At 43.2% G+C, this 18,923-nt stretch overlaps 1 protein-coding gene across 6 annotated transcripts in view; it reads left to right on the top strand.

The window, feature by feature from the left end:
- Positions 1–1,339: 1,339 nt before the first annotated feature.
- Positions 1,340–18,923, top strand: part of TTBK2 (tau tubulin kinase 2) — a 132,750-nt gene continuing 115,166 nt past the window's right edge. For 3 of the 6 annotated variants that reach the window (XM_058665984.1, XM_058665983.1, XM_058665987.1), the window contains exon 1: positions 1,340–2,009. Coding sequence is in view for 1 of the 6 variants with exons in the window: in XM_058665983.1 (XP_058521966.1) it covers positions 1,944–2,009 (66 nt within the window). In the remaining 5 variants the exon portion in view is untranslated. Of the gene's footprint in view, positions 2,010–2,045; positions 2,438–15,816; positions 15,968–18,923 lie in introns of those variants that run through there. The other 3 variants (XM_058665985.1, XM_004578139.4, XM_058665986.1) reach the window with 2 other exon arrangements.

Consider the following 18,923-nt stretch of genomic DNA (forward strand, 5'->3'; position numbering starts at 1 on the left):
AACAGGGTAGTGGTCAAGATGTTAGTTGGCCCATTGATCATCTGAAGGTCTGAATGAATCTGGAAAATTCTTGTCTAGGAATGGCTCACTAACATGGATAGCAAGCTGGTACTGGTTAATGGTGGGGGGCCTCTGGTTTTTGCCAGACCTCTTCATAGGGCTGCTCCAGTGTCCTTGTGCTATATAATAGGTTTCCCTCTAAGTAAGAAATTCAAGAGAGTATAAGGCAGGAGCTGGCATGTCTTTTATGACATAGTCTTCATATCCACACACCATAATTTCTTGAGAATTCTACTGGTTACACAGGCTAGCCCAATTCAGGATAGGGGAGAATAGAAAAAGGTGAGAGTACCTGAAGCCAGGGGTCATTTTCAAGGCTGGCTTCAGCATCTATTTCTTTTTAAAAATATTGATCTGTCTCAAGGGGGATTCCTGAATTCTAGTGCCAGCTCTTGAATAATATATGACCTTGCCATTTATCCTAACTGGAAAAGGATCTCTGGGGACAGACCCACAATTCTTAAATGGAAAAGATGAGAGAGAAATGGAGACTTATTGGAACATATATTCAATGAATCCAGACACCATTCTCCATAAATTGCCTTGATTTTAAAGAAAACTATTTGCAGGAACCCTAGTCTTTTCTTGTTCAAGTGACACATCTGGACAATACCATCAAATATATTCTGGCAGATAACGTAATGGAAAAAACAATTTGTGGTTTTAAATTGTAGAAATAAAAACAATTTAGCAACTTCTTTACGTTTGAGTACAATAAGATGAGCTGCATCATCAGTTGCTTTTTATGTACATTTTGTCCTGCCTTTTTATCTAAGACAGCACAGGCATCTGTTTTTTTTTTTTTTTTTTTTTTTTTTGTAAAGAATATCAAGAGGGTGTGGCATTTCCCGAACGAGCAGCAGCAGATTCTTGTGGGAACAGTTCTGAGACTGAGTATAGCATTTATATTTAACCTTTCTACACCCTTAATTGGCTTTAACGATTTCTACGGAAGTTTTTTTTTTTTTTTTTAACGATTAAAAGTGGAACTCATTCGTCACTGCCCATGGCAGACCTCTAGGCGTGCTGTGATTACCATGAGGGAAAACCACTGGAGGACCCGAGTTTTGCTTCTGTCACGAATAGCGTTAGAGCTTCGGGAAAGTTGTGGAACTGGGGTTTCCCTTCCACACACGTGCGGGAGAAGACCGGGCAAGGTCCGGATCTGAAAGGTTTTCCTTCATCCCAGGGGCGGACACGACCCACGCCCAAGGCCGAGGTGTCCCGCATCCCCTCATTGATCCGCCCACTTCGTTGTCAAAGTCTAGAGCGGCTCCCGCACACTCCCACTTGGAATCTCACAAGGTCCGCCCCGGGGCTTGCTGACTGAATCCTCGTTCTCCCGGGGCCGAGCAGCCGCAGGGCCACTCCAGCTGACGTCCTTCGTGGACGTCCCCGAGCCCTTCCCTTTTGGGCCTTTCCCCGGGGCGCCCACGGCGGGGACCCTGACGGCTTGAGCTCTGAGGGAGATGCAAGGTTCCCTCAAGCCCCGAGCCGGCCTCACGATCCGAGGCCCGGCATCGTAACTGCCTCGGTGTGAAAATTCATTTCGTGACGAAGCAGCTTCGGGTTTCGGTCAAAAAACTCAAATTGTGGCGTCACATCCACGCCTCTCTAAATCCACCGCTGAGGTGGGAAGAACACCTTCCCGCGTCCATCTCTGAGCTCGGCAGAAGCCCGATCTCTCTCCGCGGGCACCCGCGGGCGGTTGCAGCTCAGGCTGGAACTACGAGACCCAGAATCCCCGTGCGCATGCGTGTTGCTATTGTGATGCTCCTTTCCCGGTAACTCGCCCTCTCAGGCAAACGTGAAGATAGCGGCAATTCTCCGGTGAGGGGCGGAGACGCTCTGCGCCCGATTCTCCGCCCCCTCCGTGATAGGCAATGGAAACAGCCAACCGTCGCTGCGGGTTCGGAACGCACTCTCCAATCAGCACCTGCGGTGGAGAGGTGGGCGTGCGCACTGGCGGGGCAGGTGGGCTAGGCTGTGCTAGGTTGCGAGGAGGGGGGAGAATAACGTCGGGTCGGGTCAGCGGGCGCTGCAGTAGTCGCCGCAGCGGCGATGGGAGCGGTGGGGACTAGGCGGCGGCGGCGGCGGCAGGAGGAGGAACAGGGGCTGGCACTAGAGCAGCGGCTGAGGGAGGCCGGCAGCCACAGTAACGGCAGCAGCCGCCGCCGCCTGTGAAACGCGGACGGTACCTGAGGGGGACTATCCAGCCGGCTGGCCCTCGAAGCCGCGCTCGGGTCCCGCCGCAGTCGGCGGCGGGGGATGGGCAGACGGCGACGGTCCCGCCTGCAAAGGGTTGTCCCCTACCGGTCCTGGCCCTGACCTGGACCCGAGCCCTCCGTCCGCAATCCCTGCGTCCGCCACGGCCCAGGTAGGACACACCCCCCACCCCCTGCCCGTCCACCCCGGGGGAGCCCTGGAGAACCCCAACTCCGCCCTCCCCAAATCCTGACCCCTGCTTCCAAGGGCCGCACCCCTCGCCCAGTGGCCAGACCCTGGCGTAAGGAGGGGATGGGGACCCCTCCCCAACCCCGAGGCTCGGAGGTCGCTGCCCACGCCTCAGACTTGGTCACTTTCCAGCTCTGAGACCGTTCTGCTTTCTGTTCCCCCCATTTCCCTTCCCCACCCACCCCGAGGCTCTGGGTGTCTTCCCTGAACTTGGAAGGGTCAACGAAGCGCCGTTCTGTTTCTGTCTCTGGGTGACCCACATATCACCCAGACTGGAGCCAGGACCCAGATTGCCCCGAGGATTCTGAGGCAATAGGAGCGTGTCTTTCCCAGCCCGTTGGAGACTGATGGGAAGGGGGCCTGGGACCGTGCAGTCCGTGTGCCCTGTTGTGGCGAGGTACTGGAGTAATGATCCGAGAGATTTGTTCGTCATTTGCTTCGACAAAGATGATGAAGTTGACACCCTGGGATGCCGTGGGAGGGACAAAAGCCTGCACACACATCTCCTGTCAAATCAGAGAAGTCAGCCAGCCAGGGAAAGCCAGGGTGCTTTATCTTACCAAGGAAGTTAATTTTGATTCAGCTGTGGCTGCGTTCGAGGTAAAATGACATTGAGTTGTACTTTGCTTTGAATTAAAGTTGAGAGGTGGCAGCAATGCTGGGATTGACTCTTCTCTCCCCTAGCTTTAAAAACGTGCTTTTCCTTATGTTCCTTGGAGGAACACTTTTCATCTTTGGCGGATGTGAAGATGTTTCTTATTTGGTAAAAATTGTGTGCGTGTGTGTGTGTGTGTGTGTGTGTGTGTGTGATTGTGTGTGTGAGATCGTGAATGAGCACAGGTTGTGCCCATGAGGATCCACTCTGGTTTGTTACAGTGTTGATTGTGACCACTTTGTAACAGTTGCATTGGTATCTAAACACTGATTTGCCAGGGAGACCAGAAAGGTGTTTCTGCTGTTTTCTTTTAGCCAAGTGGAATACAGTAACATTCATTTAGGCAGGGAGAAAGGGGAGTGATTTTATAGATATTGAAAGTTGTATATTGCTTCCTACCTTCCCCAACCCCCCATTAAAAAAAAAAGCAAGCAGTATTGATGATGAATACAACTTAATGTTACAAATATTGAAGAATTGTTCCTTTGTTTATGTATTTTTGAAGGTCTTACTTAGTCGAAAGATGGAGAGAGACAGACAGAATAGAGAGACTCCCATTCACTGGTTCACACCATAAATGGCCGGGACTGGGCCAGTCCAAAGCCAGGATGCTGTAACTTCATCCTTGTCTTCCTTGTGGGTTGCAAGGGCCCAAGTAGTTGGACAGTCTTTCCCTGCTTTTTCAGGTACATTAGTAGGGAGCTTAGACAGCAGTGGCCCAGCCAGCACTTGAGCTGGAGCTCATCTGTGATGCTTGGCATATCAGGTGATAGCTTAACTTGGTGTGTACCATGTTGCCCGTCCCTGAAGAACTGTTTTTAAATCTAAAAATGTTTCAGTGTGTGTACTTGGATGGTATATTGTAGTCTGTTCAGACTGAACAGAATCTTTAACTTAGAAGCTTATGTTTTCTTATGTGATACATTTTAATGAAGGTACTAAAAGGGATGCTTGGGATAATAGCTGTAGAGGAGAGGTTTATTTTTTTAAAAGATAATTTATTATTGGAAAGTCAGATTTGCAGAGAGGAGATACAAAGATCTTCTATCTGTTGGTTCATTCCCCAAGTGGCTATAACAGCCAGAGCTGAACTGATCCGAAGTCAGGAGCCCGGAACTTCTTCCAGGTCTCACATGGATACAGCGTTCCAAGGCTTTGGGCCGTCCTTGACTGCTTTCCTAGGCCACAAGCAGGGAGCTGGAAGGGAAGCGGAGCAGCTGGGATATGAACCGGTGCCCATATGGGATCCCGGCATGTGCAAAGCATGGACTTTAGCTACTAGGCTACTGTGCTAAGCCAAAGGAAAGTTTGCCTCATATTTTTCTCTTAGGAATCTCAGGATATTCTTTTTCCTCTTAATTTTATACATGTGAAAGAAATTGAAGTTTCTGGCTTCATTAATTTACAGTATCAAAACAAATTTGATCATTAGTTGGGGACTGAATAAAAATAATGTAGCTTACTCATCAGACTGTACTATAGTTAATACATGGTTTGGTGGATTTCCTAGTATTATGTTATATATGTCTAGAGATATTTGTGGTTTAAAAACTTTCTTTGAAATAGTGGTTATTTGAATGCCTTAGAAGCCTCATGAACTTAGAGCTCATTTGCTTTAGCAAATTGAACTCAATTATGTAATGCTTCAAATATCATTAAATGAAATGTTAGAAGTTAAATTTGCTTACTTGGTTTTTTACATCTAAAATGCATTAAAATACAAGAGTGATGTGTTGTTGCATTTCTCAAAGTAAATGAATACTACAGAGCTGAGTTATCTGTTGCCATGGCTTTTAAATTTGATGGGTGAAGGCAATTCATTTAAAAAGTAATATAAGCAGAGGACAGCTTGATTTCAGCTCATGAGAGCTGCTGAGCTAGAATCACCCAGCTAAGACACGTCCAGATTTGTAATCTTCGGAAAGTATGAAATAATGAGTGTTTGTTGCTTTAAGAAAAATCTGTAATAAGGGAAAATGTTTAGTGACCATTATAGAACTAGTGGAGGGCCCGGCGGCGTGGCCTAGCGGCTAAAGTCCTCGCCCTGAATGCCCCGGGATCCCATATGGATGCTGGTTCTGATCCCGGCAGCTCCACTTCCCATCCAGCTCCCTGCTTGTGGCCTGGGAAAGCAGTTGAGGACGGCCCAAAGCCTTGGGTTCCTGCACCCGTGTGGGAGACCTGAAGGAGGTTCCAGATTCCTGGCTTTGGATTGGCGCAGCACCGGCCGTTGCGGTCACTTGGGGAGTGAATCATCGGATGGAAGATGATCTTCTCTGTCTCTCCTCCTCTCTGTATAACCACCTTTCCAATAAAAATAAATAAATTAAAAAAAAAAAAAAGAACTAGTGGAGGCCAGGCTGACCAGAAAAATGCAATAACCCTTGAGAATGGTAGAAAGCATAGCTTTATTCCCTCTCCACTTTTATTTATTTTTTATTTGAGGTGCAAAGAGCCACAAACACAAGAGTCAGATCTCCACTTGATCTTAGCCAAAAGGCCGAGAAGTGATAAGAGTCAGTTTTCATCCTCTGATTCATTCCCTACCCAGAGATCTGAAGTGGGAACCAGCAGCCCAGTGTAGGTCTCACATGGGTCACATGGACCCAGCCAGCTGAGCTATCACCAGCTGTCTCCCAGGGTGCACATCTGCAGGAAGCTGGAATTTGAAGCTCAACTAGGACTTAAACCCAATAATCCAGAATGGGATGTACGTTTCTCAAGGGGTATCTTAACTGCTGGACCTTCCACTTAAAACAAAACAAAAACTTCTATAAGGAACTTTTTAGTATATCTTTTAAAAATTATTATTTTATGATACAGTTCCATAGACTCTGATATTTCTCCTCTAACCTCCCCAAATCCTCTGTTCCCACTGATTTCCCCTACATTACTACAATACTATAGAAGGAACATTTTTTTTTAAGTTTTATTTGAAGGATATGAAAGAGAGATACAGACATGGAGATAGACATTGACCAGCTGCTGATTCAATCTTTACATGCCTGTAATAGCAGGTGCTGAGCCAGGCCAAAGCCAGAAGTTTAGAACTCAATTTGTGACTCTCGTGTGGGTGATAGGGACCAAGTTGCTTGAGCTGTCACTTGTACTCCAAGGATGCACCTTAAAAAATTATTTGGAACCAGTATTGTAGTATAACAGATAAAGCCACTGCCTGCGATGCCAAAAGACAACTGTTCATAGCCTGGCTGCCCCGCTTCCAGTCCAGCTCTAAAACCAGTAGAAGATGGCCCAAGTGTCCCTCACATCCACGTCTGAGACTGGAAAAAGTTCCTGGTTCCCAGCTCTGGCCTGGTCCAGCCCTGGCTGTTGTAGCTATCTGGGAAGTGAACCGGCAGATGGATGATCTCTATCTCTTCTCTCTGTAACTCTGTACACTCACACACACACACATACACACACACGTATATATACACACATATATATTGATATTTATTTATTTTTATTGGAAAGATTTATAGAGAGAAGGAGAGACAGAGAGGAAGATCTTCCATTTATTGATTCACTCCTGAAGTGACCACAATGGCCGGTGCTGTGCCGATCCGAATCCAGGAGCCAGGAGCTTATTCCAGGTCTCCTGTGTGGGTGCATGGTCCCAAGACTTTGGGCCATCCTCAACTGCTTTCCCAGGCCACATGGCAGAGAGCTGGAAGGGAAGTGGAGTAGCCAGGACACAATCTGGCACCCATATGGCATCCCAGTGCGTGCAAGATGAGGACTTTAGCCACTAGGCTACTGTGCCGGGCCCTAAATATGTATTTTTAAAGATTTATTTGTTTTGCTTGAAAGAGTTACACAGAGAGAGAGAGAGATCTACATTCTGCCGGTTCACTTCTCAAATGGCTGCAATGGCTAAAGCTAGGTCAGTCCCAAGCTGGGAACCAGGAGTATCTTCCAGGTCTCCCATGTGTGGGTGCAGGGCCCAAGGCCTTGGACATTAGTAGGGAGCTGGATTGGAAGCCTTTCCAATAAAAATAAATAATTCTTAAAAAAAAAAAAAAAGAACCGTGTGTGTTGAGTTTGAATTAGAAAGCATGTTTGTCATTTGTCTGTTTTTACCAACATAGTGCTATCGTTAATATATTTTGCTTCTCTCTCTGCAGGGTTTCAAAAATGTTTGCTTTAAAAAGTGAGGAAACGTTTTTTCTCTTATACATACATGCTGACACCTAACAACTGTATTTTGTTAATATTTGTCTGACATTTTTTTTTTAAGATTTATTTATTTTTACTGGAAAGCCAGATATAAAGAGAGAGGAGAGACAGAGGAAGATCTTCCATCTGCTAATTCATTTCCCAAGTGGCTGCAATGGCCAGAGTTGAGCTGATCCAAAGCCAGGAGCCATTTCTGGGTCTCCCACGTGGATGCAGGGTTCCAAGACTTTCGACCATCCTCGACTGCTTTCCCAGGCCACAAGCAGGGAGCTGGATGGCAGCAGGGCTACTGGTATTAGAACTGACAGCCATATGGGATGCCAGTGTGTTCAAGGTGAGGACCCTAGCCACTAGGCTACCAGCTGGGCCCGGAACATCTTCTCCATCTCTCTTCCTCTCTGTATATCTGACTTTCCAATAAAAACAAATAAATCTTTTAAAAAATCCAGCATACTAACACAAATCTAGTTCTCTGTTTAACTTCCTTAGCTACATTAATGAAAGTATTATCAACTAATTAGACCTAAGCTCAGAATTCTTAAAAAAAATTTGTTTTAATATGTCCTTTGTTTCTCTCAGTTCTACTTTTATGAAGCCTCTTTCCTGTTTCCACTGCCTTAACTCAGCCTCCCAGCCTTTGAACTACTGTGTGGACTCATCTGTTCACTGATTAAATGCTGGTTAAATATCTGCTGTGTTGCTGTATTAGGGGCCAGAGATTCAGCAGTGAGCAAAAGAGAAATAATCTCCTCACTTTTGGAAATATAAGATAGTGGAAGAAGACATTTATAGAACAAGGAATTACATACATTCCCAGCATTTTGAAGGAAAAATGCAGACCCGTGCATCTAACAGACTCAAGAGTTAAGAGGAGGGATCAGGGAAGAGTTTTCCTGTTTTTTTTTTTTTTTTTTTTTTTTAATCAGCCATAGTTTGTTCTGTGTACTTATCAGATTTAGAGATTAGTGATTGTATTATAGGTAGAATTAGTTCAATAATGTAAAAATAAATGTTCTAAAATTGAAAAAATTTATAAAAGCTGTGTTCACATCAATGCAAACACAGTTTTAGACACATGTTTCAGATTACCAGGGTGCTGTGGAAAGTTTCATCCCAAAAAGTCCTCCTGTTTCTCCAAAGTGGGTTTCAATTTTGGGTTCTTCCAGGCTTCAGTTGCTTAACCACTGGGTTCAAACCATCAGGAGCTAGGACCAGGTATTACCAATAGCAAGGCTGGATGTGGTTACAAGAAAAGGGTGTTCCAGCAGTTACCATTTCTCTGTAGCTAGGATAGTCCTTATAGGTGATGCATTAAATAAATGTACAAGTAATTAGGATATAATTTGAATTTAATATCTTTGTAAGTTAAAAAATATTCATAAACCTATGCATAGACACATATATTAGAGCCTGTTACACTCTTGGCACCTGATTTGTAATGTAGAAAATTAAATTGGTACAATAATATCTAGTATATTTTTAAAAAGACATTGTATTTTTTTTTGGTTTATTTTTATTGGAAAGTCAGATATATAGGGAAGAGGAGAGACAGAGAGGAATATCCTCCATCCACTGATTCACTCCCCAAATATTCGCAATGGCCAGAGCTAAGCTGATTCTATGGCAGGAGCTTCTTCTGGGTCTCCCATGTGGGTGCAGGGTCAAAAGACTTTGGGCCATCCTATCCTGGCTTCCCAGGCCACAAGCAGGGAGCTGGATGAAAGCAGGGCCACCAGGACACGATCCGGCACCCATTTGGGATCCTGGAACATGCAAGATGAGGACTTTAGCCACTAGGCTACTGTGACAGGCCGAAGACATTATATTTTGAAAGTCCAAGTTAGAATGGGCCTGGCGCCGTGGCCTAGCGGCTAAAGTCCTCGCCTTGAACGCACCGGGATCCCATATGGGCACCGGTTCTGATCCCGGTAGCACCCACGTCAGAGACCTGGAAGAGGTTCCAGGTTCCCGGCTTCGGATTGGCGCAGCACTGGCCGTTGCGGCTCACTTGGGGAGTGAATCATCAGACGGAAGCTCTTCCTCTCTCTCTCTCTCTCCTCCTCTCTGTATATCTGACTTTGCAATAAAAAATAAAATCTTAAAAAAAAGTCAGAAGCTAAAAAAAAGAGAGATAAGAGAGATCAGCTTTTGATCTGCTGCTGCTGTTAACTCCCCAGGTGACTGCAGTGTCCAGTGCTGGGCCAAGCTGAAACAAGGAACCAGAAGCTTCAGCGGGGTCTCTCATATTGCTGGTAGGGATCAGGACACTTAGGCCACCTTGCAATGCTTTTCCCAACTTGTTTCAGAGAGCTGGATCATAAGTGAAGCAGTCTGAACATGAGCCCTTGTTCAAGTGGGATGCTAGTGTTGCAGGTGGCAGCATTAACCTACTATGCCGCAGTACCATTCCCTATTTACCATTTCTTATAAAAACTAAACAAATTAGCAGAATTTATTTTGATTTCCTCTGAAACTTATTATAGGACTTTATATAATTTGAATTTTCTTTGCCTGATTTTTTTTAAAGGGAAGTTAGCTTAAAATCATTTTGGGGTGAAGGTCATTATAGAATAGCTTCTCTATTTTTAAAATTTGTCATAGTGGGAGGGAGCATCATAACATAAAGCATTACTTTGTTGATTTGGTTACAGTAGGGTTGCTCAAGAATGAACTAGCTTGGAGTTTTCTATATAATCCACCCATACAAATTGCACTGTACTATAAGGGAAGAATTTGTTTCTGTGTGTTGTTAGTGTTAGTATGGTAGTCAGGGAGAGAAGAACTACATTGTTTACACTCTGTTCTGTTGTTAGTAATTGTAACCATACTGACTAGTAAAATTTGTATGCACTTTAAAATCTAGTTGTTTTATTTGAATGGGAGAAATAAATACACAGAGAAAGGCAAAGAAAATCTCCCATCCAGTGCTTCATTCCCCAGGTGCCTGCAACAGCTGTGGCTGGGCCAGGCTGAAGCCAGTGCTTGGGAGCTGCTGTGGGTGGCAGGGACCTGAGTATTTTGAGTCATTACCTTCTCTTCCCTTCCCACCTCATGCACCCCTGCCTCAAATATGGACATTAGCAGGAAGCTTCAGTTGAGAGCAGAGCTGGGAATTGAAACCAAGTACCCCAGGCTATCAACCAGTTGTCCCAACAGCATTTATTGAACAGACCTTCCCATTTGCTTGGATTGTTGTCTGTCTTTTTGTCAAAGATTAATTGACTGTATCTGTGTGGGTTTCCATCTGTTGTTTCTATTCTGTTCCACTGATCTTCCTCTCTATCTTTGTGCCAGTAACATGGAATGTAGGCACTGCAGGCAGTGTCTTAACTGCTGTGCCAATGCTGGCTCCTCTCTTCACTTTAAAAGCTGTTTAACTTGGTTGAAACTATTTATTGAGGTCAGAAATATTCCATGCTATTTAGAAATATAATTTAGAGTGATAGGCTGGCATTGTGGCATAGCATGTTGTGATGCTAGCATTACCATGTAGGTGTTAGTTTGAGTCCTGGGTGTTTTCCCCTTCCAGTTCCCTGTCAACGCTCCTGGGAAAGCAGCAAAACCTGGCTAACATGCTTGGGCCCCTGCCACCCATATGAAAGACCTGGATGAAGCTCCTGGCTTCTGCCTGGCTCGGCCCAGGCTGTCATGGCCACTTAGAGGGTGAACCTGCAAATCTGAGGATTCATTCGTTCCTTCCCTCTTTTTCCAGTTTTCTTCTTTCCCACCCCTGCGCCCTGTATTTCTCTCCCTCTCTGTAAATCTGCCTTTCAAAATAAATAAAATAAATAAATAAATAAATAAATAAATAAATAACTTATTTATTGAGCATTTGAAGTTTAGGATAATTCACAAATCTTTTCATTGACTCTTCAGAGAGGCTTTTACTAAGACAAATGGGGAACAATGAAAATGTCAAATTCCATTGAATTTTTTCTTATCCTTTAATCTTATTTCTGTTTTTTATATATTAAATGCCTTGAAAAACTTAGTTGGTCTTTATAAATTTGTGTATATATCCATCTTATTTTATTTTAAATGTAATGTTTTAGATACTTTTATAACATAAAAATGTTTTAATTTTAAAATTTATTATTTTGCATCTTAATACATTTTAATCACATTTAAATCACATATATAGTATATATAATAGATCATGGTTAGTTTAAAAGCATCCTGTCTCTTGCTTTGATAATTGGAGGCATTTGATGAATAGTTTTTAACACATTTAGAAATGTGATTTAGACATGCATTTTTTTAAAAGCATGAAATCTCCCTGAACCTTATAGATACAACTAGAAAGTAAAGCAATCTATGGAGAAACATCTCAAGACAGTATGGGTATGACAGCCACAAAATAAAAGAATAAACAGGATAAAAGTACAAACAATTTTTGTTATTTTTTTTATTTATTTTAATTGGAAAGACATTTACAGAGAGGAGAGACAGAGAAAGATCTTCCATCTGCTGGTTCACTTCCCAGATGGCCACAACAACGGCCAGAGTTGAGTCAATTGGAAGCCAGAGCCTCTTCCAGGTTCTGCCATGTGGATGTAAGATTCGAAGGCTTTGGGCTGTCCTCAACTGCTTTCACAGCCACAAGTAGGGAGCTGGATGGAAGTGGATCAGCTGGGACATAAACCAGGATCCTTACGGGATACTGACGGTGCCAGGTGGAGGATCAGTCGGTTGAGCCATTGCACTGGGCCCTAACAATGTTTGTTATCTTCTTTTGGTACTCAAATAACATAAAGGAGGGTGCTTCAAAAAATTTGTGGAAGAGGCTGTGCTGTGGTAGGTGAAGCACGAGCATCCTGTATGGTTTGGTTGTTGCTTACTTCACTTCCGATCTGGCTTCCAGCTTCCTGCCAATGTTTCACGGAGGCAGCAGATTTATTTATTTTTTTTTTTATTTGAAAATCAGATATACAGAGAGAAGAGACAAAGAGAGAGATCTTCCATCCATTGATTAACTCCCCAAGTGGCCGCAGTGTCTGAACTGAGCTAACTCGAAGCCAGGAGCCCAAAGCCAATTCTGGATCTCCCACAGGGGGTGCAGGGTCCCAGGGCTTTGCGCCGTCCTTCACTGCTTTTCCAGGCTGCAAGCAGGGAGCTGGATGGGAAATAGGCTGCCAGGATTAGAACTGTCGCTCATATGGGATCCCGGGGCTTTCAAGGCGAGGACTTTGGCCACTAGGCTACCATGCCGGGCCCCTGATTAGAGTTCTTGGCTCCTGGCTTCAGCCTGAACCAGTTCCAGCCGTTGGGGATATTTGGGAAGTAAATCAGAAAATGGAAGCTATTTCTCTCTTTCTTGCCCTCTGTCTTACCACATGGGCCCAGTGGTCTAAGGACTTGAACAATCCTCTGCTACTTTCCCAGGCCATAAACAGAGAGTTGGAGTGCGAAGTGGAGCAGTGGGGACACAAATTTGTACATATACTGACTCTGCAGATGGAGGATTAGCATACTGTGCCACCACCCAGCCTTTCAAAAGAAATCTTTTTTAAAACTTACTGTGTTAGACCTGGTGCAGTAGCCTAGTGGCTAAAGTCTTTGTCTTGCACATGTCGAAATCCCATATGGGCTCCGGTTCTAATCCCGGTGGCCTCACTTCTTATCCAGCTCTCTGCTTGCAGCCTGGGAAAGCAGTCGAGAACGACCCAAAGCCTTGGAACCTGCAGCCGGGTGGGAGACTTGGAAGAGGCTCTGGACTCCTGCCTTCAGATTGGCTCAGCTCTGGTTATTGTGGTCACTTGGGGAGTGAATCAAATGGACGAAAGATCTTCCTCTCTGCCTATCCTCCTCTCTGTATATCTGACTTTCCAATAAAAAGTAAATCTTAAAAAAAAAAAACAAAAAAACTGGGCCCAGCACAGTGGCTCGCTGGCTAAAGTCCTCGCCTTGAATGCTCCAGGATCCCATATGGGCGCTGATTCTAATCCCGGCAGCTCCACTTCCCATCCAGCTCCCTGCTTGTGGCCTGGGAAAACAGCTGAGGACGACCCAAAGCCTTGGGATCCTGCACCCATCTAGGAGACTTGGAGGAAGTTCCTGGCTCCTGGCTTTGGATCGGCGCAGCACCTGCTGTTGCGGTCACTTGGGGAGTGAACCATTGGATGGAAGATCTTCCTTTCTGTCTCTCCTCCTCTCTGTATATCCGATTTTCCATGAAAAATAAATAAATCTTTAAAAAAAACCTTACTGTGTTAATAAGAAGTTAGAAGTTGTATATGTGCAAGTAGGACTATTTCTTTACTCAGAATCTAAATTTCTACCTATGTGCAACTCTTAGGTTAACTGTTTTTTTGTTAAGATTTATTTTATTTTTATTGCAAAGTCAGATATACAGAGAGGAGGAGAGAGAGAGAGAAGGGAAGATCTTCCGTCCGATGATTCACTCCCCAAGTGACCGCAACAGCCAGAGCTGAGCTGATCCAAAGCCAGGAGCCAGGAACTTTTCCCAGTCTTCCATGTGTGTGCCTTTGGGCCATCCTCGACTGCTTTCCCAGGTCACAAGGAGGGAGCTGGAAGGGAAGTGGAGCTGCTGGGATTAGAACTGGCACCCATATGGGATCCTGGCACGTTCAAGGCAAGGACTTTAGCGCTAGACTACCGCGCTGCCCCCTAACTGGCTTTTTAAGAAATACACCTATTTTTTTTTTTTTTTCTTTTTTTAATTTGGAAGGCGTAAGAGTGAGTGGTTAAAGAAAAGAAAGATCTCCTGCTTACCTAAATCCTGCAGTTGCTAAGTCTGGCCAGGCAAAACCAGGAGCAGGAATCTTACTCCTAGTTTCACATGTATGTGACTGCTCCTGGCAGTGTTTCCTGCTGCCTCCTAGTGTGACGTGACAGGAAGCTGGGATCAGGATCAGAACTGGGGCTGAACCCAAGCTCTCCCATTTGGGACACAGACACAGCAAGTGACATCTCAACTGCCATGCCAAATACGTACCCCCATTCTTGTGATTTTTGTGTTCATAATATTCTTGCCTTTCTTCATAGATTATCTATATTTGGCTACTTAACATAGTTTGGTTTATTTATTTTTTATTTTTTAGTTTTTAATTTTTTTAGCTATATTTTAAATTTTATGTAAAAAGATATTGTGTAAATTCTTGTTTGCTTTTTCCAGGGTTGTTTGTTTGATTCATTAACTTCGATAGATATAGCAGTAGTTTCCTCAATATGATAATGTTCCCCGAAGATTTTTGTATTCTAATCCATGAAACTTATAAATATGTTAACTTTATGACACAGGAGGGATTTTGCATGTATGATTAAATTAAGCTGTTGAGATGTGTCTTTCTTGATCATCCAGGTGATCCCGTGTAATTCCAACATTCCTCATAATAGGGAAGATGAACTATTGTATCAGAAAAAAGGAGATGCGACAGTGGAAGCATGGGACAAAGAGGACTGGGAGAGACAGAAAAGAGGTTTAAAGATGGTATGCTGTTTGGCTTTGAAGATAGAAAGATGGAGCCATGAGCAAAATAATGAAGATGGCTTGTAGAAGCTGGAAAAGATGAGGAAGTAGATTCTGTCCTAGGGCTTCCCGAAGGAATGTAGCCCTGCATAGCATGACTTGAGCCTACTGTAAGCCCAAACTCTGTGCTCTAGAACTAGAAGATTATAACTTGTACTGTTTTTGCTGCTTAGTTTGTCTTAATTTTTATGGCATCTATCCTTGCTGGACATTCAGGGTGTTTCTGTTTTTGATGTTTATGGATACTATGGCTATGAATAGTTTTTTTTTTCCTGGTATATGTGGGAGAAGAATTTCAAGGATTTATATAGGGGAAAAGTTGCTGGTTTATAGTGTATGCATATTTTCAGCTTTATTTTATAACACAAAGTTATTTTCAAAATTTATCCCTAGCAGTAGTGTTGTACAAGAGATCTCACATTTTAAAGTTTTTTAGTTACTTCTTTGATATTAGCTGTGTTGATGCTTCCTTTCTTTATGTAGGTGGGTACTCGAAATTCGCTTCATTTCAGAGCACATTTTGAACTAATTTTTACTCTTTTCAGCCTAGACTAGAAATAAGATAGTGACATTAGTTAATTTTCTTTTCGTTTTGGTGAACTAATTTTATTAATTTTAGAAGCAAATTATAACATACAAATGCTGTAATTTAATTTTTAATCATAGTTATAATTTTTCTCTTGCTGAGAAGAACTGGTTTTAAAGGTTATTTATTTAAAGATTTATTTTATTTATTTGAAAGGCAGAGTTACAGAGAGGGGAAGAGAAAGAGAGAACTCTTCCCTCTGCTGATTGACTCTCTGAATGGCTACAACAGCCAAGGGGCCAGTATGAAACCAGGAGCCAGGAGTTTCTTCTGGGTCTTACACAAGGATGCTGGCTCCCAAGCACTTCCCATATTCCACTGTTTTTCCTGGGCTGTTATTAGCATATTAGCATATTCCGCTGTATTTCTACAACCATATTCCACTGTTTTTCCCAGGCTGTTAGCATATTAGCAGGAAATAGGATCAGACATTGAGAAGCTAGGACATGAATTGGAACCTGTGTGGGCTGTTGGCATTGCACATGGTGCCTTAGCTTGCCACACCACAGTCCCGGCCTCTGACAAGAACATTTTTTGTGTGGGTTTGGTAAGTAATTGTATCATAGGGTTCAATCTTGGGCATTTAGGCATACATGGTAATTTCCATTTAGCAGTATTCAAATAGTACAGGGATTGTTCTGAAATACGTTTGGCCATGAATGTGACTGCTTCTTCTGTTGGCTGAGGACCATGTAAAGAATGACTGTTTGGCCTAGCAATTGTGTCCCGCATTGCAGAGCCTGAGTCAGTATCCAGCCCTGGCTCCTGATTCTATCTTCCTGCCAGTGCAGACCCAGGCAGGTTGGGTTCCTGAACCCACATTGCAGGCCTGGATTCCAGGGTGCCCGGGGACTATTGTAGTGTATGGAAGCCTGTCCAATAATTAAATAAAAATGAAAAAATGAAAAGAGAAACATGAAAAATAACCTGATTATTACTATCATTTATGAGGGTTCTTCCAAACGTTCAGTAATAATGGAATTAAAAGATGTTTATTTTGATGCCTAAAACACAGAAATCTTTGTCTAGTTTTCTCATAACTTGTATTTCATGGACTTTTTTTTCATGGACTTTTTGAAGACCTCACATAGTGTACATTAATACTTTTATAGGGGGCCCGGCAGAGTGGCCTAGTGGCTAAAGTCCTCGCCTTGAGCGCACCGGGATCCCATATGGGCGCTGGTTCTAATCCCGGCTGCTCCACTTCCCATCCAGCTCCCTGCTTGTGGCCTGGGAAAGCAGTCGAGGACGGCCCAAAGCATTGGGACCCTGCACCCGTGTGGGAGACCTGGAAGAGGTTCCTGGTTCCCGGCTTCGGACCGGCCGTTGCAGCTCACTTGGGGAGTGAATCATCGGATGGAAGATCTTTCTCTCTGTCTCTCCACCTCTCTGTATATCTGGCTTTCCAATAATAATAAATAAATCTTTAAAAAAATACTTTTATAGGGAATTTTTAAAATTAAGATTCATTAATTTTGGGGGGTCTGGTTTATATTTTTTGAAGTTCTTATATAATCTTAAAAATATTTCCTTTAGGGGCTTGTGAAATGACTCAGTTGACTAATCCTCTGGCTGCATGCTTTGGCATCCCATATGGAAACCAGGTTTTGTCCCAGCTGCTTTGTTTCCCATCCATATCCCTGTTTGTGGCCTGGGAAACCAGAGGAGGATGACCCAAACCTTGGTCCGCTGCCCCCTCATGGGAGATGTGGAAGAAACTCCTGGCTTCACATCTGTTCATCTCTGGTCATTGCAACCATTTCGGGAATAAACCAGCACATTGAAGATCTTTCTCTGTTTCTCCTTCTCTCTGTAAATCTGCTGTTCCAATAAAACTAAATATGTATTTTTAAAAAGATAAATCTTTAAAAAATTATTTTTATGCATTTTGTTATTTTTGTTCTTCCTCCTGGTGCCTTTTAGTTTTATTTGTGTAAGTGAATCTGTATGGCTTAAATTACATTGATTTAAAAAAAGAGTTATTTATTTTTATTTAAAATAGAGAAAGAAACAGAGAGAAACAGAGAGAAAGCTCTTCCATCTGCTGGTTCACTCCTCAAGTACCGCAATGGCCAGAGCTGAGCCGATCTGAAGCCAGGAGCCAGGAGCTTCTTCCAGGTCTCCCATGCTGCAGCAGGATCCCAAGGCTTTGGGTAATCCTTGACTGCTTTCCCAGACCGCAAACAGGGAGATGGATGGGAAGTGGGGAAGCCAGGACATAGTTCGAACCAGTGCCCATATGGAATCCAGTGGTTGCAAGGTGGGTTTTAACCACTAGGCTATTACCACTGGGCCCTTCATTTTTTGAGCTGGTTAATCGCACCAAATACCTATTGATTAGCTGAAATGTTCAATAATTGATTACAACAGTGGACAATGGATTATGGCATGGTCTTCATCTTCAATGAGTTTGTAAATTAGAATATAAATGCTTATTTATTAAGATGTTGAGTATTTTCTTCTCAGTCTTTTTCTATTTAGCAAATGTTTCCCATTATTTTTTTTTTTACCACATGTTATTTTACATTTACAAATTGAATCTCCATTTGGTATGTCCTGTCCATGTTTTGATCTTCCTTCGGGTTGTTTGGCAACATTTCCAGGTTTAGCATCATTATCAGAATTTATTAGTATGACATTTACTCCTATTTTAGATAATTACGGATATTGCCAAGCAAGAATTTTAAAAAATTCTCTCTAGCAATAAGACCATTTAAGTAATTAGTCTTACTGAAAAAATGAATCCAAAATGGTTATTGACAATATTGGTAGTATATTCAAGTTTCTAAATTTTTTCAGATATAGTCCATGTTGTGGAATCATGAAGGAACCTGTGTGTGGTCAGTTAAAACTTGGAGGAACTGTTACCCCATACTCATGAAGCCTGGTGTGTACTTACCTATTGCTGCCTAACAGAGGTCCCAAATATTGTCTGAAAGCCACAGTTTTTATTGTTTCTCGGTATCTTTGGATAATGATTTTAGGTATGACTCCCATGGGTGCTCTGTTTCTTGGTCAGTTATAAGCTGCAACCATCATGAGATCCAGCTGATGGAGGATCTGTTTGCAAGCTTCCTCTGGTGGTGGTTGGCAGGATTCTTTTATGTGGTTGAACTTAGGGCCTTAATTCCTTGAGAGCTGGATGATAGCTGTTGTCAGCTAAATCATGTTCCAGCAGAAACTGCTTTAGTTCTTTGCTGTTAATCTTTCCATGGGGCAGTCTGAGAGCTTCCTTCACGAGCGCAAGCAAGTAAAAAGATTAGGGAGACAAAGTACAAGCACAGAAGATGTCACAGGTATTTATAACCTCTCTAGTAGAGTATATTTTATCACTTTTACTCTACTCCCTTCATTAGAGGCGGGTCACTAGATCACGTGACTTCCATGGAGGAAGGGATCGATTGCAGGAATAAGGATCATGTAGAGCCATTTTAGAAGCAATTTACTTTACCTGGGTATCTCGTAGTATTCTGGGCGTTTATCTTAGTGTTCCTTCTTAACTG

This window comes from Ochotona princeps, chromosome 6 (genome assembly GCF_030435755.1).
Source record: "Ochotona princeps isolate mOchPri1 chromosome 6, mOchPri1.hap1, whole genome shotgun sequence".
NCBI classification, from domain to species: Eukaryota; Metazoa; Chordata; class Mammalia; order Lagomorpha; family Ochotonidae; genus Ochotona; species Ochotona princeps.